Raw genomic sequence first — 26595 nt, 5'->3', positions numbered from 1 at the left:
ACGGATACAGCCCCAGCGGTATCGCCATCACGCGAGGCGGCGCGAGCTGCCACCCGATACAAAGGGTAAGGCCATTATCATCCACCCAGCGTGTGGTCACATACGTACTGCGCAGCAGTGGCAGCAGTCTTAAGCCTATTCAGCGCAGTGTCACCACGTCGACAGCGAACGTTAGGATCTGCGAAGTTATCGGCGCTGTGATTGTGTTGTGCATTAGCTTTGCTGACAATGAGTTCTCCTGGCCCCCGCGTTAAAAAGAAGCGACGCCAGTTTTCGCTTAAAGAAAAAGCGGACATTCTGTCGCAGCTGCTGGAAAAAAGCAAGCGGACTTGTGCAGGGAGCTTGGCATTACACCGTCAACAATAGCAACGATGTTCCAAGATCGGGACAAGATCGTAAAACTACATCGAGTGTCGCAGCTGGCTCCCTCAAGAAAACGTCTGCGGCTGGGCAACTACCGTGGACAGCGACTTTCGAATTATGTGGATAGCGACAGCGCGGCGGCTACATCCGCGGAGCTCACCACCGAAGACATCGTGAATCAAGTGCGTGAGCAAGACGATGCCAACACTGGATCAGCGCACGAAGAGGAAGAGATTGTTTCCAGCTCGGATGTCCTAGTCTTTCTAGAGAAGACCCGATCATTCCTCGGGTGCTGCAAAGATGTCCCCCGATGACGTGCACAGGAAGGTCGAGGATGTGGAGACGTTCGTCCTGCAGCGTTTGTCGTCTACTCGCCAGAAGAAGATAAGTCTTTTTCAAGCAATAAATTGTAGTTAAACTGTGCCCAGCGTTATCGTTTATTATTTACTTACCAACACATAAATCTGCTGCAAAGGTACCTAATTTTAGTTCTTGTGATGCATTACTGACATGAAAATAATGGTTTTTCAGTACTACGATATTTCAAAATAACGATTGAAATTCGGCGGTCCCGTGAAGTTCGTTGTAACGAGATTCTACTGTAGCACGACTGCGCCGCCACCTCTGCCACGGCTCACACGCCACTACGAGTGGTGGGGGGGGTTGCACCGAAGCCAGGCTAGAGGAGGACGCGCCCGGCCTCGCAGACCAGCCATGGAGAGGCATATGCTTCTTCCCGCATGTTCCCTCTCTCTGTATTCCCTTCACTGTTGCCCCAGGAAACCGACTCCTCACACAGCGTCACTACGAGTGGGGTGGGGAGGGAGGCGGGGGCACCGAAGTCGAGCTAGAGGAGGACGCGCCCGGCCTCACAGACCAGCCACGGAGAGGCACATGCTTCTTCCCGCATGTTCCCTCTCTCTGTATTCCCTTCACTGTTGCCCCAGGAAACCGACTCCTCACACAGCGTCACTACGAGTGGGGTGGGGAGGGAGGCGGGGGCACCGAAGTCGAGCTAGAGGAGGACGCGCCCGGCCTCACAGACCAGCCACGGAGAGGCACATGCTTCTTCCCGCATGTTCCCTCTCTCTGTATTCCCTTCACTGTTGCCCCAGGAAACCGACTCCTCACACAGCGTCACTACGAGTGGGGTGGGGAGGGAGGCGGGGGCACCGAAGTCGAGCTAGAGGAGGACGCGCCCGGCCTCACAGACCAGCCACGGAGAGGCACATGCTTCTTCCCGCATGTTCCCTCTCTCTGTATTCCCTTCACTGTTGCCCCAGGAAACCGACTCCTCACACAGCGTCACTACGAGTGGGGTGGGGAGGGAGGCGGGGGCACCGAAGTCGAGCTAGAGGAGGACGCGCCCGGCCTCGCAGACCAGCCATGGAGAGGCATATGCTTCTTCCCGCATGTTCCCTCTCTCTGTATTCCCTTCACTGTTGCCCCAGGAAACCGACTCCTCACACAGCGTCACTACGAGTGGGGTGGGGAGGGAGGCGGGGGCACCGAAGTCGAGCTAGAGGAGGACGCGCCCGGCCTCACAGACCAGCCACGGAGAGGCACATGCTTCTTCCCGCATGTTCCCTCTCTCTGTATTCCCTTCACTGTTGCCCCAGGAAACCGACTCCTCACACAGCGTCACTACGAGTGGGGTGGGGAGGGAGGCGGGGGGCACCGAAGTCGAGCTAGAGGAGGACGCGCCCGGCCTCACAGACCAGCCACGGAGAGGCACATGCTTCTTCCCGCATGTTCCCTCTCTCTGTATTCCCTTCACTGTTGCCCCAGGAAACAGACTCCTCACACAGCGTCACTTCGAGTGGGGTGGGGAGGGAGGCAGGGGGCACCGAAGTCGAGCTAGAGGAGGACGCGCGCGGCCTCACAGACCAGCCACGGAGAGGCACATGCTTCTTCCCGCATGTTCCCTCTCTCTATATTCCCTTCACTGTAGCCCCAGGAAACGGACCCCTCACACAGCATCGCTACAAGTGGGGTGGGGAGGGAGGCAGGGGCACCGAAGCCGAGCTAGAGGAGGACGCGCGCGGCCTCACAGACCAGCCACGGAGAGGCACATGCTTCTTCCCGCATGTTCCCTCTCTCTGTCTTCCCTTCACTGTTACCCCAGGAGGACTCCTCACACAGCGTCGCTACGAGTGGGGTGGGGAGGGAGGCGGGGGCACGGAAGCAGAGCTAGAGGAGGGCGCGCGCGGCCTCGCAGACCAGCCACGGAGAGGCACATGCTTCTTTCCGAATGTTCCCTCTCTCTGTCTTCCCTTCACTGTTGCCCCAGGAAACGGACTCCTCACACAGCATCGCTATGAGTGGGGTGGGGAGGGAGGTGGGGGCACCGAAGCCGAGCTAGAGGAGGACGCACGCGGCCTCGCAGACCAGCCACGGAGAGGCACATGCTTCTTCCCGCATGTTCCCTCTCTGTCGTCCCTTTGCTGTTGCCCCAGGAAATGGACTCCTCACAGTGCGTCGCTACGGGTGGGGTGGGGAGAGAGGCGGGGGCACCGAAGCCGAGCTAGAGGAGGACGCGCGCGGCCTCGCAGACCAGCCACGGAGAGGCACATGCTTCTTCCCGCATGTTCCCTCTCTGTCTTCCCTTCACTGTTGCCCCAGGAAACGGACTCCTCACACAGCATTGCCGGCACTCTCCCGCCACCTACTCCCGACGCGCGAGAGCTATCGGCGCCGGAATTGTGAGCGACCGCACGGCGGCGATGGCCACGCGCTGCTGGTGTCGTTTCTTTTTTTTGCTGTGCTTTATTATTTTTCGCTGCTTTTGAGCATGAACTGGTGTAATGCCACGTGGTATGACGTTCCGAAAGAGAAAGCGCCGGAGATACATCACTGACGGCCTCTGGAGCATGGCATGATGTGTCAAGTGCCGTCATTCATTGCGATCGGCGTTCCCCGTGTCAGTTCGTGCTTTATAGTCATGAAACTTCCGAGAGGTTTTGCCAAATTTCAAGTAACCCAGCACTGGCTAACAGATGACGTAGCCAGTTCGCTACATCAAGGTCAACTACTGCAACACCTTCGTTAAATTGAGGTCTCAAATACACGCGCTTCAATGGGGCGGCATTGGGGAATTAAGAAACTTCGTAATATCCAGGAATTCGCTATATGGAGGGTCGTTTTATCCCGATTTAACTGTATAAGCTTTATGCTGTAAAAGTGAAGAGGAGCCACATTTGCAAAATATGTCATACAGTCTACAGATGAACCGCCCATGCATACACTAGACATATTTTCGAGCACAGTAACTCGAACGTGCTGTGTGGTTCCTCACTTTTCTTTACAAAGCTTAAAGGGACTGACCACTGACCAAAACATATTATGAGATTATAGTGGAAATGAAAAGAAACAAGGGTTTGTAATTTTAATCTTCCAGTGAAAATCACATAAAAAGCCAACTTGCGGTGAAATCAAATTTTTGTGCTTCAGGGCCTTAACAACACATGGCCAAGACAGTATGCCAAATGCTCAAGGTCGGGTCACGTTTTTCAACCTAGACAACAGCCAGAGGTAAATGTCGGCGCACCGCTGCAGAGCAGCGCTCGGAGATACGCTCGACCTCGCGACTTCTTCTTGATGTTCTTCACAGCGGAGGTGATGAAGACTTTGTACAAAAACACTAATAAGTAAGCTTGGATGAAGATTTTGGACATGCAAACATATGCTCGGCGTGACGGCTCATGGGAAGAGGCGAAGGGGATCGACCAAGTTCATTTGAATCATCATACACATAGGAATTGTTGACCTGCCGCGACTATATCTCGATTTTTCGCCTTGCTTGTTTTCCTGCACGCAGCGGACCCAACCAAAAAAAAAAATGGAAACAAGGAACTGCAAGCTCTACTATCACAGATCAGACGTTATGCTCCGCACGTGTCGTCTACCTCTGATTCACATCTTCACATGATTGCTTTTCACGGTGGCACCACAATCTTCAAGACTGTGGTGCCACCACTGACTTGACCGGGCGTGGAAAGTGCAATAACTTTTTCTCACAGCTGAAACTTGGGAGGAATGACAGCTATAAACATGTAAAAAAGTTTGTATATTCCGGTTTTCCTCTAATCAAATTCTCGCTTAGTGCAGCCGTTAATTTTTGTTTTTTCTGCACACTTATTCAGTGCTTTTGGCACATTTGACTAATAAATGTTCAAGTACTTTTGCACATACGACTCTTCTGTTTGTTTTATTCTGAAGTGCAACTAATAAGCTACAATTTCATGCACTGCAATATGCGCTGGGTTTGTTACTCCTTGTGAAAAAAAATTTTCTAATCATCTATATTTCCACAGTCGCAAAAGAGTTAAATCTCTTTTTGTAGCTGCACGTTCTAAGACACTCTCATCTAGCTTCAAGGAGGAGGGCACTGCCTCTTGGAACAGTTCCTTCCTGATCTGCCTTTCCAGTATCGATAAAGTTCTACCATAGGGTTTCTTACTGTACACTAGAGGGAAAGCTGGCAGCTTTTCACTTCATCCGCATTGGACGCCCGAGGCATGCCGGGAAGAGAGCACACCGGACTGACTTCTAGTGGCTTGTTGACTGTGCTAGGGACTGAATTTTTTTGGCTGTTCAGTTTCGTTTTCACCACGATGTTTTGTGCCCTTTGTGGTTGTGTAGTGCAGCTACGCACGCAGTTCATCTGAGATCCAAAGCAACCGAAGGCGCTTCTTCCTTGCCAGTGACAGCGGAACTCATCCGCATCAAAACTATCGAGCTTGCCCATGAATCCGGACGGTCCTAGGAGCAATACAAGAGATTTACTGGGTTCGTCGCTTCATGCGACGCAAAGGATTTGCACTTCGCCGGCGCACATCAATCTGCCAGAAGTTGCCAGAGGCATACAGGACAAGCTTGTCGAATTCCAGCGCATACTTTCGTCTCCGGCAGCAGCACGGCTAGGAAGAATGAGCAGTCTGGTGGCGCCAGTAAATAAAACAAAAGATTTGTGCCTTATAATTTTTATGTTGAGTTCTTCAAGGTAAGGCGGTCGACCGATATTCCGCCTTATATGGTAGCTTTCCAGCAGCCATTCTCTCCTATCACGGACGGAGCTGGTGAAAATGGCAATACCTTTCATCCTGGCATCAGATTTTTTTCCGTGACACCACAGTAATGCGAGGAACCCACCTCGGCTGATGCTTGATCTGCCGCCGCATGCTCTGGTGTTGTGCAGCGAAGCCACTTTCTTTTTTTTTGCGGGCTCCGCAACCACTGCGAGTGGCAAAAACTACTAAAATTACTAGGAAAACGTCTCGACCAGTTAACCATTCTTTCGCCGACTAAATTTAACTTCTCCATCCCGAGTTTTTTGGAGACGTAAAAAGAATTTAAATTTGGTCTTTTGAGGAAAGCAAAGGCGCAGTACCTGTCTCACATTTCGGCCAGCACCTGAACCAAGCCCTAAGGGAAGGGGCGAAGGAGGTAGTGAGAGAAGAAAGAAAGAAAGAGGTGCCATAGTGGAGGACTCTGGAATAATTTCGACCACCTGGGGATCTTTAACATGCACTGACATTGCACAGCACACAGGCGCCTTTTGTGTTTTGCCTGCATCGAAATGCGGCACAACGCGAGAATGATGAGTGTAATACACGTGCAACAGAAAGAAGAAAAAAAAATCATCCACACAAGCCCGCACTGCCCCGTCTCGTTACGTGTCAACCTCGCGGGCCGGATGCGGAGCGGATCGACACTACAGTAAAAGCTCGTTCATTCTAACTTGAAGGAACCGCGCAAAAATTTTCTAATTATCCAAAGTTCGAATTACCGAATGACCCTGAAAAAAGTGACAGGAACCTCTTTCACTGCGGTAAATATTTTTTTATTAAAGACTGCACGATGGTCGTCTGCTGTTGAGATGGGCACAGTGCAACAGTGACTACTTATCACATTTTCATCAATGGTTTACCGAGTGCCCACTGCCTGGAATGTCAAAGCAGAACAGCTCCAAAATGATGGCCCCGTGGCATCTTTCATGGTGCGACATGGTAGCGATGCAGCTGTCTCACAAGCGTCACGAATGAGAAGGTGCGCAGCTTTGGCGCCCTCACTGGAATAGAAGAATCATGTGGGTGGAAGCGAAGGGAACGTCCAAAACAGTGCACAGCTGTGCTCTGATGGCTGGCTTATGCGCAGCCAATAGCTCCACGGGCTAGCGCTAAGCTAAAAAAAGCCAAACCAAAACTATGGTACCATATTGGCAGCAAGTGGACAGACTATCCTTGGAAACGGGGCACCAAATTAACAGAGGTCGAGCTGACGAGCTTTCACTGTAACACAAAATTCAAAGGTCGTGGGTTCGGATCCCACCAGTGGCATGTTGTTGTCTGTTCTGCTTTCGTTAATTTCCCACTAATGAAGAACTACAAATAAAAAAATACATCCCCTATGCTCCTTGCTTTCGGTGGCTGTTGGCTTCCGTCATGTACGTCATAACGAGCCCCTCTTTTTTTAATTCCCTTGTCTGCTAAATAGGTTAAGGGGAGACTCGGGTCGAAAAACGGCGATTTTAAGTAAAAAAATTACTTTTATGTTTTTGACTGCTTTAGTAAACTTGAGCATTCCTCTTTCATATATGCAAAAATCAGAGCCATAATTGATCTGAAAATTATCGAAAACCCCTGTTAAAGTACTCGCGGTGGCTAGAAAAGGGGAAGATCTGACCCATTTTTAAGCGCGTGAGGCGTCAAATCGCGAAATCGTACTGCGCTGGGCTTGCGTGAGGAGCTAGGCCTATGCTTTCTCCCAGAGGTGGGCTTTGCCGCTGAGCAAACTGCCGAGAAATAATAATAAAAACAGCATTTTCCACCGCCAAAACCGAGAGCTTCCACATCACGTAGTTCGATCGTGGCCACACCATTGGCTCCTAGCTCGCGAAGCGTCATTGCGGCATCTGCTCTTCTGCAACATGCAACTCTCGCTACGTGCTCCGCAAGCTATTGCAAATATTTCTGCTTTTCGTTAGTATGGATGCCGAGAAGAAACGTATCAAGTTTCGGACGAAACATAAATTCAAGGGAACTCGCAGGAAAGTGAAGCGGCATGCGACAGAGATGCCCACGGCAGCTAAGCCTAACCTCGGCCGAGGCGACGCTTCTGACGCTTCGGAGCTGGCTGGATGTTCGAACTTCATTGAAAGCGTTGACAGTTTCGTTAGCGCGTCGGAAAAGAAGATAGGATTCTTTGAAAATGAAGGTAGGGGCGGTGAAGAGTCAGCGAGTGCTTTTATCTGCGAGATCGGCGCCATGAATGACCTTGTGAGCGGTGCAGCATGCCCGGAGTGCGGACGATGTGAGCTTACGATCGACGAGCTGGCTGGGAAGCGTAAAGGCCTCACGTCGTTTCTGCAGTTGTGTTGGAACAATCAAGCATGTCCCACATCCGTTGTTTCGTCGGCGTATTCATCGCGGCGTGCAACTGCGGCGGGCGACTACAACAGTGAAGCGCGTCCATCTGCCAGCGCTAGGGACAGCTTTGCGATGAACGTCAAAGCCGTGGTTCCGGCGCATGCTGTTGGAGCAGGACACAACCAACTCGTCCGATTTTGCACAATTCTCGGATTACCCAAACCGATGCATCAGAAATCGTTCAACGCCATCGCGAAGAAGGTGCACCTCGCAGCTATGAAGGCAGTGGTCGAGAACTTGGAGTTGGCTCGCAAAGTGACAACCCAGGAAGTTGGATCTGCCAATTTAGCTGTCATGTTTGGTGGCACTTGGCAAAAGAGAGGCCATAAGAGCCATAATGGTGTAGGCACAGCCATTTCTGTAGAAACAGGGCTCTGCCTAGATTTTGAAGTTTTATATAATTACTGTCAGAGCTGCAGTACCCACAAGGAATTTGAAGATAAAGGGTAGGAGGAAATATGGCAAGCCTTCCACATACCAGTGTGTGAAAAAAATGTTGATTGCTCAGCACAAAGCATGGAAACAAATGCTGCTCTGAGGATATGGAATAGGACAGAGTCCTACAGCACTCCCCTGAAATTCACAACCTTCCTAAGTGACGGAGACAGCAAGGCCCTTACAGCTGTGTCAACACCGAGTGTGTATAACGGGGTGCCCATCACAAAAGAGGACTGCACTAACCACGTTTCCAAGCGGCTTGGGACTGCACTACGAAAGCTCAAAATGCCAAGAGGCCAGAAGCTCACAGATGGAGTCATCCAGAAGCTGCAAACCTACTTTCAAGTAGCCATCACTGACAACAGAGGAAGTGTGCAAGGCATGTATCGTGCAGTTCGGGCATCCTTCTTCCACTGCCTCCTTTTGCAGGGGTACACTGCAAATGAGCCGCGCGGGGAGGGGGTAGAAAAGAATGAGCATTTGAACGAAGCCAATGAAATGTCCGCACCGCAACAAGAGTGACAAAAGCGCGCAATGGGGTAGACGTGCAACGTGCACAGGCGGCAATCAAGCCAATCAAGCTAGAGATACATGTGCACAGCCCCAGCGGAGGGACCAATGAGGGGCGTCCGTGAGCATCAGTGCAGCCACCTCCTGGCTCCCACAGAAGGCCTGCTTCACGAAGCGTAGCCTCCGCGATCGGCACTGGCGGCGGTGCGGTTGATCGCGGAGGCCACGCGCGGGAGAGGGGAGCGGAGTTGCAAGGAGGGGCGAGAGGGCGATCTTGGAAGGCGCGTCGGCGGGGAAAGGGTAGCTCACTTGAGAGCGGCAAGAAACAGGGCAGGCGGGCAGTTCGCCTGCGATGAGGCTCGGAAAAACATACCATGCACCAGGCGCACAAAGGGGTCGGAGGCAGGTTATCTCCCATCGCGGCACCGGGTTTACGCCATTTGTTTGCTGTAACCGATCAGCAGGGCTTAATGACGTCCATTATTTTGTGCCACTGAAACAATGTATATTTTGATGGTCACGCAGGTCTCATTCGTTATAAGCGAAAATTCGTCTCAAATGGGGCCATTATATATGGGCTCGACTGTAATTGATTATAATGATCGGATTTTTCGGTTTTCTCATTATCGTGGATTGCACTGTACATCCAATACAATGCTGAAAGACTGATACCACAGAAGTTGCGGGTGGACCACTCACCTGCAGCACAACGTCAGCAGCCTCCACGACTTTTCGCAGCTCTTGGTACCCTGTCCGATTGGCCAGCTCTTTGAGCAGGTGCTCCTGGCCAGTCTGCATCAGATGGTCACGCAGTACGCCCTGCACAACCACAGAAAAGTGCTGTCAGCTGGGTTGGCACAGTGTCACTTTTCCAAGCAATGAGTGCTGCTCTTTATCTCACCGAAATGCACCACACACTGTGAACTCGATGCAGTGAGTCGGCCAGGTCTGTGACCATTGTCCGATGACACTAGCAAAATGGCCACATGAGGTTGCACTGGCACTTACGAAAGTGCGTGGGTACACTTGAAGTTGAGAATTTGATGGAGGCCCATTCGGTCAGGATGGTACGTAACAAGCAATAAAAATAGTTCGTGAATGAGACTCACGAGTCGTGCACGCACGAGCCAAAATGCCTTTGCATTTGTCCTTTGGACGGCATTTGGCACTTTTTAATTTTTGCTGCATACAGATAGTTTCAGTCGTTCTTTATATCTCTTAGAACTCGTCACTATTTCAGCCCAACTGGACAAACAGGCAGTTTGCATTGATGTCACGAAGGCCACCAGTTTGTCCCACATGGAGCATGACGAAAGACCGTGCCCCTGTTATTATCATCACTTCTGCAAAATATGCAGTAATCCAGACATTTTCGCACTGGGACAAAGGGTTACACAAGGATTAATATCACGGAGCCATGGGTGCAGTCATGAGCTACTAGGTAATAGCGTATCGGAAGAACTCACGCTGACAACGGCACTTTCGTACTGCGCTTGACGCTTGGCAGCATTGTCTTGCAGTTCTCCAAGGTCCCTATGCTTGGCGTGCTGTTCCTGGCGGGCCTCTTTCTGGCGACGCCGCTGCTCCTCGCGCATCTGCTGGTGCAGCTGCGCCTCCTTTAGAAGGGCCCCCTTGAAGGGAAGGCTGTTCGGAATGCCCGGGTCCTTGGGCTTGTCTGTGTTTCCAAAGATCAAATTTTCATGAACCATAGTCCACAACTGCCAAGCAGTCTTTTATTTATTTTTTTGTGTGTGGGGGGGGCGATAAGAATGGACAATTTGCAAAACTGCAGGAAAGCAGACTTACAGGAAGATTTCTTCCAACCAAAAACCATGTTTCCACTTCCTGCTCTGCTGACAAAAGAGGTTAGTGTGAGGGCAGTTGAGTCAGTCGTCCTTCTTTTTTCGAGGGGGGTAAGCCCCTTAAGCTGCATGAACCTGAAGCCACAACGGTCACCACAAGCTATGGAGAGTATAAAGAGTGCAAAGGGCAGTTGTCCAATGGTGCATTCCCCTGACAAGCAAGTCTCACTGCTGATCTGAACACCAAAGGGGCAGAGTGAGTATTTACTGAGGATAAGCTAGCAACCAGTGCTTGTGAGTGGATGCGACCATGACACCCGAGTGTCATTAAAAAATTTTGCATTTACTGAAAAACTTTCTTGGCTACTCTTTTGTGTCCTTTAAACAACTTTCCTCTCATTCAGATAAATAGGCATCTCCCCCCTTCCTTTTCGAAAAAGAATGCGATCTGTGAACGAGCGGTTACGTTCCGAATAATGAAGAGAGCACAAAATATTCTGCAAGTTGTTCATTAAAGTGCGGAGCACGACACCACATACTTTAGTGTATCAGCATCCGCCTCCACAGGAACCGAAGTCCAACTCATTGAAGCCCCTCCAGAAGCACCGTCATAAAGCCAAGCGCACAATGGTTGTCAGTGCAAAAACAGTTAAAGAGGAAAGCTGTGCTGAGTAACCAGTTGCGGCATTGTAACTAGCGCTGTATTTTCTACGCGGCAGTTGCAATACCACAACCGGATGCAAGAACAGACGGTTGACGAAGAATTCAAATGGAAGGTCAGCACGGCCTCCTTCAGGCAGAGCCGCTGAAAACCGACGTAGATGGCGCGGCCCCTGTTTCTCGCATCGACACGAAGGATGCAAACTTTTTCATCTAGAACACCAGTCGACTCCGGCGGAGTGCTACTCACGTTTCTGGAAGTTCTTTATAGCGCTACAAAAAACAAGGACACAGGAAGAAGTACACAGGACGGGTGCTGACTCCAACTAGCTTTAGTGAGGCTTCCACAACCTGCATTTATACACAACGAAGGACCAGAGCGCATGCGGGTGAAATATTTCTGGTAGATTGGGGAGCGCAGACTGCATGCTATCGACTGTTTAATAATCTGTATTCGCTGTCTCGTAGGGAAACTGATGTGGTGCTGACGCGCGTGTCGCCCCTTTGATAAAAAATGCTTCGGCCAATTCGCGTGCTAATCTACCCTTGCTTCTGCTACGTGTTCAGGGAACCCTGCTTTACGCAGTCTAGCTACCTCGCCCTGAAAGCTCTGCTGCATCATGTGAGGGCACGACTTGAGGAGAGTGGATTCCAGGGAGAGGGTCGCAATCGCCGTCTTGACCGTTTTAGACTGTGCCAAATCAAAAGGTAGGAAATCTTTTTTGGCTCTAGGGCGGTAACACCAGCAAACACATCTGTCTCCGAGCTTGAGTTGTGTTTGCTGGTGTTACTGCCCTAGAGCCACAAAAGATTTCCTACCTTTTGATTCGGCACAGTCTAAAATGGTCAAGAGGGCGATTGCGACCCTTTCCCTGGAATCCGCTCTCCTCAAGTCGTGCCCTCACATGATGCAGCAGAGCTTTCAGGGCGAGGTAGCTAGACTGCGTAAAGCAGGGTTCCCTGAACACGTATTGACAGCGGTCAAGGAGACACTATTGCAGAAGGTCAAAGGGAGACCAAAGAAAGCAAGGAGACCACAACGTAGCAGCGCCAAGCCAGTGGTTATCCCCTATATACATAGGGTGTCCCACAACCTGAAAAGGGTTGGCAACAAGTACGGCGTGCCGCTGGTGTTCTCTGCGCCAAATAAATTGGCCAAGATGTGTCCCAAGGTCAGCAGCAACAGCCCTGACAGTTCCGGTTGCGGCATGAAGCACGCAAAGCCGTACGTGCAGTGTGCCACGGGTGTGGTATATGAAATCCCCCTTAAATGTGGCAAAGTATATGTCGGGCAGAACCGGCCGCTGTGTGAACGAACGTGCCAGGGAACATGAACGTTCACTTAGCAACGTTTCCGAATCGTTTGCAAATCTACCCGCCCACTGCCGCTCGTACAAAGATGAGAACGACCAAAACTGTGGGCCAATTGAACGTATCAAAATTCTAAGCAGAAGTAAGGATAGATTAGCACGCGAATTGGCCGAAGCATTTTTTATCAAAGGGGCGACGCGCGCGTCAGCACCACATCAGTTTCCCTACGAGACAGCGAATATAGATTATTAAACAGTCGATAGCATGCAGTCTGCGCTCCCCAATCTACCAGAAATATTTCACCCGCATGCGCTCTGGTCCTTCGTTGTGTATAAATGCAGGTTGTGGAAGCCTCACTAAAGCTAGTTGGAGTCAGCGCCCGTCCTGTGTACTTCTTCCAGTGTCCTTGTTTTTTGTAGCGCTATAAAGAACTTCGAGAAACCATGCTTCACAAACTAGCCCCACGACGTGCTTTGTTAAGTGAACTACTCACGTTTACTGGGGTTTTTCTTGGCTTCCCTTCGCTTCTTCTTCAGATGCTGGCGCACCTGAAATGCCACCCCGTGTCAGCCACGACGGCATAAACCAGACAAGGAAACTTACCTTTTTCTCCACTTTGTAGCGCTGCCGGCATGACACCCGCTTACTCTGTTTCTCTGAAAACACAAGAGCGGAAGCGCAATAGGACGGCCATTCAGACAAGAAGGGAAACGAACGCGAGAAGGTAACGCGACTCACTCTTCATGTTCGGCATCCTTTTGTCAGTCACGCGAACCTCTCCCAAGTCTCTCACAAAAGTGTGTTGTCTAAATCTTCAGAAACGCTCACAATCAGATCGTCAACTTCCCGCGCGAACCGTAAAACAACTTTTGAGCAGTAATTCAGAATAACTTTACTGCAACGATACCACGTTTTTCACGTGGTGGTTAAAGTAAAATTATGATGACGGTCACCGTGAAAATAGTAAGCGGGCCATAGAGCTATCGCAAATTCCCCACCAAGACCTACTGAACTAGAGACCAGCACATTTGGCGGGGTCCTATGAAACTGCGTGTGCCAAATTTCGTTAACTTTTTGACCGTAGAGAGCTCTCAATTGACCTGTTAGTCTGTCATGATCATCATCATCGTTTGCTTTCGACAAATGACTTTTTTTCCTCTCACTGCCTCCCTGTGCATTTGTCGTAATATTTTGAAACCTAGTAACGAAAGATGCAAACATGACATTTTTTTTTAATCCTAGCGGTGAATATTCAGTTTGCGCGCACGCATGCGTGAGATTTTCTGCCATCTTTGCTAAGGCAACGGATGAATAATAAATACTCAAAACGTAGACAAGTGACAAAACTATTACATCCTTGAAGTAATATAACCGACGCCACCTTGCTCAACAGGTTAAATGTAGCGCCACGCCGCCCGTACCTGCCCTTCCTTAGCGGCAAAAGGCATGAACTAACAGGGGCGCGCTAAAGAAGTGCCAAATGTGCAGGTGTCTAGTTTCGTAGGTCTCGATCACTTATCTCCACTAGGGGGCTGCCGCATCGGGCGCACGAAACGAGCGTTCTGCTGGTGGCGCAGAACCTCTCGCAGTTCTCGCTCGGCCATTTGGCGCCACACGACTGCTGCCCCTTTTGAAGTTAGAAACAGTGAAGTAAATTGGGCAGGAATAGACGTTAGCAAGGAAATGTTGGAATACTGTGGAAATATACATTGAGAGGATAGAAAACAACTAGTTTAAATATTAAGCTTAACCAAAGTGAATAAATAACCAGAAAATAAGACGCATATATTCCTATAATTCTCATGTTTACCAATCGTTCTCGTGGCCATCAGGTATATTTAGCGTAAGTGTGCGAAACATTGGGACTTCCATCAATTCGCGTGCCACCAGTCCGATAAAAAGTGGGTGCCTGTATTGATGGGTCATCCGTAATTCATCGACCGGCCAAACCGAAAAGCATTCAGGGGATTTAGTCCAGCATGGCGTGCAGAATGAGCACGCATGCGGACCGCGGCGAGCGATCTGAGCAGAACCTGCATGATAGCTGCTATTTTCTGTACTACAGACATTAATTATAAATAAAACTTGAAATTCTTGGCATAGTGTGAAAATATCGCACGCACGCCAAGAGAGCTCGGGCCTGAATCAGTGCATATATGCTATTCTGAAACTGCACATAATATACTGCAATCGCCTCTATCGGTATTACTAGCTTTATTGTAAAAGAAAGTAAGGCACTCTAAAATCGGTGTCACTCATGCGAAAGAACACATGTACGACCTACACGACGTATGCACCACGGAAATTCGACCTCGCTTTTCTCGCTAAAATCCCGACCTTATTCCACGTAAGCTGCGATTAATAATACACTTAGGAAAGGTTTGAGTTCCGTCAGTGTCTGCGTCCTGTTGCCTATTTATTTTTTCGTTGCTTTGCAGTACTGACGCATCCTCATTGAGACATAGTCTATAGCTATACTGTAAAAACTGAGCCATAATTGTCTCCTTGTGATCAGGGCTAGGGAAGGAAAAACTGTAGCTTTCGTCAGCGCACGACGCTGTATCTCCTCCGAAGCAATGAAACTCGCGAGTCAGCCGTCAAAAAGAGATTAAAAAAAGTGAGCAGCAAATAGGAATAAAAAAAGAATTAGGATTAAAAAAAGGACACCGAACGCACAGCGACTTCGGCTTCGCCGCAGCGCTTCTGCGCCATGCGCTGCAGCAGCCCACCCGCACAAAACTGCGAATATATAGCTCGGCTGAGTGACGTACGTCTACGATCCTTGTCGACACGACTGCAGGAGACGAGATTGGCGTTCTCAAGTGGTCAACTTTGATGCGCTCAGCTTTCGAAAAGTATGCGCATAATTCTGACACTATGTATAGTTCGAGTCGTTCGAATTGCAGCCCCAAGAGCTAGAAGGTAAAATGTTTGGCGACACTTCAAACAAGTAGTTGAAGCCGGGCGATGTGGTTGTCCGAGGAGGATATGATTCGAGCGGGCCCTCCTCTGTAGACGGGTCTTGATTCGCCTAATCCTCTTGAGGGCCGTCGAGTGGCTCGTGAAGAACACGGCGTTTAATTGGCACCGGAATATCGTGCCTCTCAGCAGGCATTTTCCGGTCCTTCCTGACTTTCGACAAGTGTGCAGAGCAGTCAGCTAGGGACCCTTGTTGGCACCGCGCTTTCGCAAGACACGCTCGCCGCGGTGTACGTACATGGCTTAATTCCCACGTTTTCGACACGATCGAGTCGAGGCTCGAAGTGCTTCTCACATAAATAGTCTGAAGGCTGCAGCAAACAGTCCTTACGTGGGATGGCATATCTCCAGAGCTTCGTCCTTTGGTGCTGAAAACAGCGACAACAAACTTTTCTTTGCGATCGACTTAATTGTATAGCCCGTCGTGCATCGCAGAGCAAAGCAATTTCGCCCCATTGTCGAAGCACTGAAGCACCGGCGACCGCACGGTGGGGACCCCACCAGAATCAAAATAGCCATGTTTCAGTCAAAGAACAACAATACAGACCGAATTGGAAGTCCGTAAGAAAACTTCCATTCAACGGCGCGTTCACTGCAAGCAGACGACGTCGACACAAACGGCGAGAGTGATGGATGGATCGATGGATGGGTGGATGGAAGATACGGCTCAGCACTTGAAACTTGACGGTGGCTCAAGCCACCTAGCCTAAACGCTCGTTGTTGTGTGCCGCCATCTTTCAGCAGGCAGCGAAACTGCGAGAGTCCTCGCGCAACGTTCGGAGCACAGGACAAGCGGCGCCGTTGGTACACCTTTCTATTCTTACACCGTGCTCTCGGCCTTCACCGTGCGCTGTTGCGTAACATTTATAACGCGTCATTTTTAAGCAGCGAAGAAGTTAAAGGCAGAGCCTGGTGACACACCCGTGTCAACGTGTCACCAGGCGCTGAAGTGCTAAAAATGTGGTGGAAGCGAGGTCAAAATTCAGGCTTAGAAAGTCGGGCCATTAGCAACGTTGTCGTTTTCGCTATTAAAAATCGGGCCACTAACAACATCGTACGGCGTCATATCGAAAAGGGCCCGAGAGCGTTGGCTGCGAGTAGCCAGAGTTTTTTTCTCGGTGGCGGCGAGTGGGCTTTCGAGGTGATGTGCTCGGCTTTGCGTTGCGTCTGAAAGTCGCATTGACGATTACTTCTGGATGTGTCGAATCGCCGTGGTTTATCAAAGCTAGTGCGGTGATGCGGAGCGATCGAGCTGTGCGGCACCGAGCCGTCGTTTTCTGCAGCAGCCTACTGCATCCTTTCGAACTATGGAGACGCGCAGAGGCTTTCAGCGTTTTCGACGTTGCCCTGCTGTGTGTCAAAAGCAAGTTCGCGTAGCAGGCGTAGAATAACACCGAGCGGCACGCTTTTTCGATTGTGTTCCTCGGCGTCGGAAGGGCTGCCCGCGGCTCTATACGCCTGTGCGAGGGGAGTGACTGCGGCGGGCTGCGCGCTTTCGAGGCACCTTATTTCTCAAAGCCCTTAAAACAACGGTCGTCCGGCCACTGCAGCCCGCAACGGCTCAGCACTCTGCATTTGATCCCATTGCATTCGCTCGACCATCTTTGCATGAAATGGATTGCCTTGCGCTTTGGTGTATATATTAATTGCGCTGTACCGACTGCTGCAACGCTAAACCCTCACCGTAAAATGCTTCTCTCTGTTACTCGCTTATTCTTGCTGGAGTTTCACCCAGAGATGATATACGACAGTCAATACCAAGCTTATAACTCCGCGTTGTCAGCAGCACAGGCGACCCCCTGTCTTCAGTCGATCGCGTGGGGTTAATTGTTAACCCCGTAGCTGCGCGGTCGGTCCAAAGCTCTCTCATACATTTATTCTGCAGCATAACTTCAACGGTGCTCAGCTAGTCAGTATTCTCAGTCAGCCGATAAATTTCAACTTGGCTAACATATATGCATGTTCTGAATAAACGACACAGCCTAGCTGATACAACCTAGCTGTGTAACTTGCACCACCTTTCTCAATCTTGTATAATATCCCCAAGATATCGCTGCAGGAACTAAGGTGGAAATGGTTTTTCTTGGTCATATAGGCAAGAGGCCCCATTGACCTACCTTAATTCCCACCTCTTGTTGCAAGGATTTCATCACTTCTTGCTGGCCTGCAGGGTCTGTTTGCACAAAGTTTAGTGCATGTCAAACTGTATAATAGTGAAAGTAAAGCAGTGACACAATGTTGCATAGCCAGAAACATTTATTTCGGCTCTTGACCTACCAAATACGGACAGTAAGCACATATAGGAGGCATTATTTACATTAGCAGCATGCAATTAAACAATAGGTTAATATACATAGTAAATGCTATGCACAAAAAAAAAGGGATTCTGGTTTCACAAACGAGTCATTGACAAGCGTGAGCTGAACAAAAAATTTATCCGCAAAAACTAGCAGAGGATTCAGACTGAGGAGTTATGACTATTGCAAGATTAAACTACTGGCCACAGTACATAGCCAGAACCCTCCTGATATGATGATAACCCCTTCCCCCTCTCTCCCACATGATGCTCCACTGGACATGCATTCCTTTGCCTCACAGTTTCGGAAAGGAACTCGTAGCTATATGCCCGCTACTAGCCCTTAAACTGGGTAAGCTTCCTAAAAATTTGTCACACATGACTATGGCTATCCTGGAAGCTTTCTGTGACCTTCTTGCCTGCTTGATAGAGCCTCATGTTTAAAAAGCACCCTGCAACGCTCTGCACTAGAAGGACGTAATGATCTTCAAGCGGAAATATGTGGTCATGAAGCTCCAGAAACAGATCCCTTTGCTGGAATGAATCCAAAACTACATGCACAAGGTCAGTTAACAAAGTTCTTGATGACAGGTTTTACTGTTCAATGGCAATCGAACAAGAGACTCAGATTTACGACAGATTTTAATTACACTCTCACTCTGATGGGTTGCTCAGCCCTCCCCTACTTTTTCTCTGAATGAAAGAATATGTGCTACCCTGTGGCCGAGATGCAAACAACGCTGCCACGCACTGTTCACACATCAGCTTAGTATGCAACTTGTGTGAAACGTAACCAGCCATGTACGTCTCCCCATTCAGTAATATGATCTGGATGTGAGATATAGTCGTGAACGCTGGCTACTTGGTGCTGCACAGCAGTGTCCGCATCCAAAATACGCCTCCTGTCTTTTGACGCGTTTAGTGTCTCTGTTGCTGAAGCTATAATAGCACTGCCGCAGGACAATATTGCTGCAGTTTCTAAAGGCAAGCAGTTCCCTGTTGCTGCACCAGCGAGCTCATTGCGAACTACTACTTTTCTGAAGGCAGCACGAAACTGCACAGTAGTTGGTGGCCTCCGTGGGATCTGATAAGTCCGAAAAAAATTTCCAGGTGGTCTTGACAAATTTTGTGGGCTGATATATACTTGAGGATTTTCTATTCCATGAAAGTGAAATTGTAGATTGCAAGTAAGTTTTCGTACATCTAATGAAATCTAAAAATCCCGTTTTTCGTGCCGCCTCAATCATTCTGTGGCCACTGGTAGACTTCCTCAGTGATGAGAGGTAAATGATGGAGGCTCTAAACATGGCTTCAACATCTTTGAAATCTTGCTCATTTAAAACTTTCTTGAAACCGTTTTGGTGTACGGTCCTTCAATTTAACGCATGAAAAGTGTTGTTAATGCACCTCAAAAATTCTTCAGTTGGCTGAGAGTCGGCAAAACCTTCTACTTTGAGCACTCGACATTCAGCAAGTGCTGTGGCCACAGAAGTGCTCATAACTTTGGCCGCACGCCTGACCTTCATCGGCTGCCTCTGCCATTCAATATGCGCTCTGCGCAGCTTGTTGGTCAAGTGAAGCCCTTCTTTTTGATGCAAAGTATGTAGCCGCTCAATATGCTGCCATGCCACCGTCTTTCCCTTGTTGTCAGTGAGATTTTTTGTGCGCTAGAGCATTTCTGACAAGTTTTAACATATGACAAGGGTCAAGAAATGCTGCCGCTGGTTTTTGGGTGGCAGGATGAGAGAGTGTCATCTTCAGTTGGTCTAAATTTTTGAAGCTGCAACCCAGCTCCTGTAACACGGCTATATTTGCTGGAGCTCCATCGCACGTTAGAGCTACAACAATTGCCCCAGCATCGTGGACAAGAAGCAGGCTTTGTGTATATAACTAAACTAGCTCGCTGCTCGCCCGACAAGGCCATCTACAGAAAAGTATCAGAGCGGCAGCTTCCACCGTCCGTTAATGGCTACTGCCATTCCAACAAAAAGCAGCTTTTGCCTGTGGCAGGCAGTTACCATCAACTCCTGTGCCCTTGTCAGCAAACCCCTCAGAATTGCCCCCGTTCCACTGAACCTGCTGCCTGATTGACATTTCATCAGTCATCAGACTGCATACAGTTTGGTGGCCTCGGATGCTCTTCTTGGTGCATTTCATTTTTAGAGCATTGAATGCCTCATTTGAAAAGCCAGCATTGCCATCTACAGTCTGATACCACTCTCGCAGTGTTCTTTGGCGGGGCAAGCAGGTGTCGAAGACCTGTCTCGCGTAATAGTATGCTCGTGGCGGGTAGGAATTGAGTGTCGGCGCAAAGGCCCTGAGCTCAGGTGAAAATTGCCTCGGCACATCCCGGCCAGAGCGCTTGGATATCCGTCTTTAAGGGAGGTGTTGATTGGCTATTCCAAGGGTGTCGAGCACTGTCACCTGATCCTTCAGCACGATGTTTTGCCTCTGTAGAATTTGAAGCACAGCGTTCGATTCAAGCGTTTTTTTTCTGGGGTCTTCTCCTAGACTGCTGCAGCCGCTTGATCTGCTTTCAAGTCTTTATGTGCTCTGAGTCAAACTTTGGTGCACGTGCTCTCAAGAAAGCTTTCTCCGGAGTGTCAACCTATAAAGCAGAATCAAAATTTAGTCACCTTCTACGATCACAAGCTGCTCGGTTCAAGCCGCACATACTTTTTTCAGAGGTTACACGCAGGAGGTTGGCACTGAGGTGCAGCAACAAAAATTTCCTTAGCACTCGCCATTGCTTGTGTTGCTGGACACCCATTTCCAAGCCGAGAGATCTGGCAGGGGCTCTCTCAGCTTGATGTGGAGGACACACACACTAAAAAATTTATTGGTTTATTGATAAAAAAAAGGCATACAAATTTTTAAAGTGTGTTAGCAAGAGTCATGGGTGTAAAATCAAGCTGATCCATTCACTCAAGACCCCTTACCTATGCGCTGTAAATAGGTTACAGTAATAAAAACATGCCAGAAATAAGCCATTCACACACACACATGTGAAAGCTCTGGTGTTGTATGTTGTTTTCAGGTTAACCTTGCCTGCCTGCCTTACTTACCACCGCTTGTTTTCTCTTTTCTGGTGTTCGAACAGAACTCGGAGTTTGTGGATGCAGCACTCCCTGCACAAATTGATGTTCAAAGGGCATTATTTGATTGCCAAGATATCCTTTGCGATATTAAGAGAAGTATACGGTATACAGAAAGATTATTTTGTATTGACAGCTTGTAATTTTGCTCACATCGTGTCTATTGTCCGAAGATTCACTTTCCTGCTGAAGCTGACCTAACAGAAACGAAATGTCACACTATATCAGCCATAATCAGCACGCATATAATTTAAAGAATGGCAGCTTCCCCAGAGGGGACATGGAAACCAAAAAGAGATAATTCTGTTGGTGTACAAACAGCAATTACCAATGTGAATAGATATTTTACTTGAACAACATCTCAAACATTTTCAGACAAATTAATACTGTGGAAAAAAGAAGAATGTATAACTCGCTGTACAATTCGCAAACCGATATTCTAATACCTCCGCAACGGCCCTCTGCCTTGATGGGACGAGACATTGATATTACATTCTGAATCTACTGAATATTTCTAGAGACCCCATAAAACAAAGCATTTATTTTAGTACTTTCTTTTTTGTCTACGTAATGTAGCAACCAGCATTGGGAAATCAAAAACAGGAATTCTTAACATTCAGAGCTGCAACGGATGTACATATGGCACGCAATGTCCCCCACCACCATGCAGGCACTGCATTGCAGTGCGTATTTATGTTTGGTTAATTCTGCGTGTGTGTGAGCAAGGTTCTTATACATGCACCAAAGCATCATTAAGTGGACATTGGCATAGTTGCTGTGCCACTTGCCCATGAAGGCCCTGGACGCACATTAGTAGAGCTTTTCAGCCACATATAGTCTCGGTGCATGCTTGCTAAGGCATCCATGAGAAAAGGAGCGCAAAAACAAGACGACGGACGAAGACAGAACACACAGCACGAGCGCTAACTTCCGACTATGACCCATTTCTTGTAAGAAGTTCAAACGAAGTGGTTAGTGCTGTGAAATCTCTGATTGACAGGAGTTTTCTCGGGTTTTCCATTGATGTCAAAGACTTGTATTACTCTTTGCCCCATGATAACCTACTCAGCATTGTTGAAGAATCCATCCTTCATCACGGTGCGGTTGCTTTTCAAAATTAATCTGGCCTGTCTGTTGAAAAATTTTTGGAATTGCTTTCGTTCTATCTCCACTCCACCTTAATTAATTGGCAGGGCACTCCTCATATTCAAAAACAGGGAGTGTGTATTGGGTCCTGCTTGGCCCCTGTACTCAGCGACCTATACCTTGCACACTTGCATAGGATTCTTCAAGTTCGACTTGCCACTTCATGTGTGGTAAATGTTTTTAGATATGTTGACGATTTTTTATTCCTTATTGACTGTACTCCTTCGCTCCTTGAGCAAGTCTCAGCGGACCTTTTTGCCATTGTACAAGGGTGCTTTCTCCCGCTAACGTTGACTAGTGAAACTCCCACTGACTCGGAGATCCAGTTTCTTGACATCCGCCTTAAGTTCATGGACAATCACGTTTGTTGGTGCTATTCACCCCGAGCTAACAAACCCCTTCTGCTTTACAAGTCGGCTCATTCAAAACTCGTAAAACGAGGCATCATTAACCTATGCATGCCAAATGCTCTCGAAAAGTCATGCCCTCACCTTAGCAGCTACAGCTTTCAAGTACAACTCAGAAGATTCCTCGAAGCAGGGTATCCTAATGATATCTGCGTTTCAGTGGCTGAAGGTTTGCTTAAGAAGAAACTTCAGAAAGAAGGAAGAATGACAGATAAAACGCAAGGCATGACAGCTGTCATCCCCTATATCCTTGGTCTGTCGCACAACCTAAAGAAAATAGGAAAGAAGGCCAATGTCCAGGTGGTTTTTACAGTCCCCGATAAACTAGGTGCCATTTGCAAAAGGGCCCTGCCCGCCGAACGTCCCCATTATCCGCAGTGTAACATTCGTCACCGAAAAAAATTTGTTAAGTGCACTGAGGGCGTCGTTTACAGCATCCCGCTGTCCTGTGGGAAGCAGTACGTGGGACATCTGGTAGGTGCCTCAACGAAAGGCTTCGTGAACACAATAACAGCATGAAGTCGTTGACGGGCAGCAACATGGCCGTGCACTGCAAGGAGTGCGGGTGCGTGCCATTTCTGGATAAATGCTCTGTCGTTGCCAGAAGCAGAGATAAATTGACTAGAGAAAACTTGGAAGCTACACAGGTAGCTACTTTGCATGATCTGTGTGTGAGCGAGCCTTCTATATTTTTATCGAAATGCGAATTGAGATTCCTAGGTTTGCAATAACCTTTGTCTTCTTATGCCGTTTTTCCTTTGAATTTTTTTCTTTAGATTTTAGCACAGAATCTAAAACGCGGTGTACTACCTTGCTTGTAGGTAAAGGCAGCTCACGTGATACCGCGCGGCAATTGAAACCCTTGCAGCTCCGATGCAGTGCACATGAAAGCTTTGCAAAGACTAGAAAAAGAGCAAAAAATTGTAAATTGTGGGGCACGTCACGAATCGACACGTTGTCGGTGAGGGACGCCGTAGTTAAGGGGTCTGGATTAATTTCGACCACCTGAGAGTCTGATATATTTCACAGCACACTCTTGCCTTTCGCCTTCATCGAAACGCGCGGCCACGTTATTGAACCCGATCGAGTCTTCGGCTCAGTCGCCGAGCGCTCTTAACACTGAACCGGCGCAACCGGTGTTGAAAAAGTACCCAAATTCCTCCAAGGATTTGCATGATATAAGCTCTCTTCGCAGCCATTCTGCTGCAAAGAGCGTTCGCACGTAATGTTGGGCAGCGATTGCTGGTACATCAAATATTCAGCTCCGCGCTGTAGCAGTCGCGCTGCGACAATAACAACAGGCCAACTTGCAGCGAGTGAATGAAGCGTCATAAACCACTGCCTAAACTTAAGCGCGAACAGACGACGCACGCCGAAAAGTTCGCACTTGAATTTTTATTCAAGAATTGCCCCGCATCGCCCGCAGGGGGTCACAGATTGGCAAAAAAACACGTCTTCGTTTACAGCGCACACTTGAACCTCCGAAAGCCGATTCCACTCTTGCACAGTTTCAACAAAAAATGAATTCGCGAACAAGTTCGTCCTGGGACGGTACTCCCCAATTTTACAAGAATGGTCATGTCGTTTAGAAGCAGCAAGACTTTCCCACGTCAAGACATTATTCATTACTGTAGTACAACTATCCCTGCGCCTGTACCTGCCCGAGACGAATCTTGCTGCCCTGTTGTGAATTTTCTCCAATTAGTCAATAATTGCTGTGCAGGGTCCCATACAGTAGAGGCATATTCCATAATGGGACGAACACAGGACAGAAAAACACTTTTCTTGAGGTTTGGCTGTGAAAATCTTAGATTTCGCTGAATGAAATTCGGTGCCCTACCAGCTTTGGTAACCACGTAATCCACATGTGCATCCCGTGAGCAGTCGTTCGACAATATAATACCCAAGTATTTGTGTGTAAACCTCTGGCTAAGCAACATATTATTTATGTAATAATGAGTTTGAATTTTGATCTGTTTTCGTCCAATACGCAAAGATGAACATTTTCCAAAACACCATGCAAGCATGGATAAGTCAGTTTGGAGTTGAACAGCGTCGCTAGCATTGTTAATTTTTATATGCAAAACACAGTCATCTGCAAACAGGCGTATAATTCAAGAGATACTTAGATGTCATTTATATAAATTGAGAACAGGAGCGGCCCTAAGGCCGATCCCTGTGGGAGCCCTTATTAAGTCACGTCAACACGACTACACGGTGGCGGCGCTCGAACAAGTAATTATGAATTCATGTTATTATAGCTGTGTCGCTTTTTAGCCCTTCATTCGAATACTGAACGTCGAACACGTGTATATATTAATGCACGTAGAGCATGCTGAGCTTTTCTACGACTTCATTAGCGCGTATTAGCACGGCTTGGCAGCGCCGTACTTACAAGCGCACCTCGCCGAACGATCCGAAAGTCAAATTGAAGTACTTTTTTAAATCAATTGCGCCATCATGAATAATGCTTGCGATTAGTTTGTTTTTAATAATGCAAATTAAAATACAATTTTTGCGGGCGCATTGCTTCAGGAAATTTGGCATGTAATCTCTCTTGCATAAAAATTTGTATAACAGGTGGAGAAACAAACGTAAATTACCCCTTAGCAAGAAGTTGCAGCGCTGCAAGTGCCCTCTATTAAAGTTGCATCGGTACGAATTTTTTTTTTTAAAGATGCCACATTAACTAAGGTTTGTTTTTCATTTTGTTATTAGTTTAATTTACTCAAGTTTAAAATGTATTTTAAGCAGTCAGGATACGAGGGAAGCTTGAGCTCATTCTGTCAGTAGAGTTGCTTCAGACAATATTGCATGTCATCTCTCTTGCATACTACTTTGTATAATGTATGGAGAAGCAAATCAAACATAGCACGTAACAAGAAGTTGTTACTTTGCAAGTGCCATCTATTCAAAGTTGCAAAGATAATTATTTTTTTAAGATCAAATTCGCCAACGTAAAAAAAGTTTGCATTTAATTTTGCTATTACTTGGTTGTCTTTACTGCAAATAAAATGAACCTTTTGCAGGTAGATTGCTTCAGGCAATTTGACTAGTTTGTATATCTTGTAGAAAACAGAACTAAATTAACCCTTAGTACGAAGAAGTTGTCTTGCTAGTGGCCTCTGTGAAAAGTTGCAAAGTACGTATTTTTTTTCGAAAGGATAAAATGCGCCACCGTAAATAAAGTTTTTCAATGCTGCTATTAGTTTGGTTTTATTTCTGGAAACTAAAATAGAATTTAAGCAGAAAGATACGATGGATGCTTGTTCCCCTGCTTTCAGTAGGGTTGCTTCAGACCAGTTAGCAAGTCATCTCTCTTGCATATTACTTTTTATAAGGTGTGGAGAAACAAACCAAAGTTAGCACTTAGCAAGAAGTTGTTGCTTTGCAAGTGCCCTCTGTTCAAAGTTGCAAAGATAAATATTTTTTAGATGAAATTCGCGAACGTAAATAAAGATTGCGTTTAATTTTGCTATTACTTGGTTTTCTTTACTGCAAATAAAATGAACCTTTTGCAGGTAGATTGCTTCAGGCAATTTGACTTGTCTGATCTCTTGAAGAAAACAGAACTAAATTAACCCTTAGTACGAAGAAGTAGTCTTGCTATGGGCCTCTTTTAAATGTTGCAAAAGTACGTATTTTTTTTCGAATAAATAAAATGCGCCGCCGTAAATAAAGTTCTTTAATGTTGCTATTAGTTTGGTTTTATTTCTGGAAACTAAAATAGAATTGAGCAGAAAGATACGATGGAGGCTTCTTCTGCTTTCAGCAGTGTTGCTTCAGACAAGTTTGCAAGTCATCTCTCTTGCATATTACTTTTTATAAGGTATGGAGAAACAAACCATACATAGCACTTAGCAAGAAGTTGTTGCTTTGCAAGTGCCCTCTGTTCAAAGTTGCAAAGATAAATATTTTTTAGATGAAATCCGCGAACGTAAATAAAGATTGCGTTTATTTTGCTATTACTTGGTTTTCTTTACTGCAAATTAAATGAACCTTTTGCAGGTAGATTGTCTCAGGCAATTTTACTTGTCATATCTCTTTTAGAAAACAGAACTAAATTAACCCTTAGTACGAAGAAGTAGTCTTGCTAGTGGCCTCTGTTAAAAGTTGCAAAAGTACGTTTTTTTTTTCGAAAGAATAAAATGCGCCACCGTA

The 26595-nt window shown here is 47.6% G+C and overlaps 2 protein-coding genes across 4 annotated transcripts in view; both read right to left on the bottom strand.

Moving 5' to 3' along the window:
- Ns1 (Nucleostemin 1) overlaps positions 1 to 13639 on the bottom strand; it is a 72311-nt gene extending 58672 nt beyond the window's left edge. For both annotated transcript variants that reach the window (XR_013309253.1, XM_077640278.1), the window contains exons 1-5: positions 13250 to 13639; positions 13115 to 13167; positions 13005 to 13059; positions 10205 to 10413; positions 9438 to 9557 (exon numbers count right to left, since the gene is read on the bottom strand). Coding sequence is in view for 1 of the 2 variants with exons in the window: in XM_077640278.1 (XP_077496404.1) it covers positions 9438 to 9557; positions 10205 to 10413; positions 13005 to 13059; positions 13115 to 13167; positions 13250 to 13265 (453 nt within the window). In the remaining variant the exon portion in view is untranslated. The remainder of the gene's footprint in view (positions 1 to 9437; positions 9558 to 10204; positions 10414 to 13004; positions 13060 to 13114; positions 13168 to 13249) is intronic.
- LOC144106489 (uncharacterized) overlaps positions 1 to 26595 on the bottom strand; it is a 492993-nt gene that overhangs the window by 306004 nt on the left and 160394 nt on the right. The gene's annotated exons all lie outside the window — the stretch shown is intronic.

This window comes from Amblyomma americanum, chromosome 10, assembly GCF_052857255.1.
Source record: "Amblyomma americanum isolate KBUSLIRL-KWMA chromosome 10, ASM5285725v1, whole genome shotgun sequence".
NCBI lineage: Eukaryota > Metazoa > Arthropoda > Arachnida > Ixodida > Ixodidae > Amblyomma > Amblyomma americanum.
Note: the sequence above shows the minus strand (reverse complement) of the source record. Positions and strands in the feature narration are given on the sequence as shown.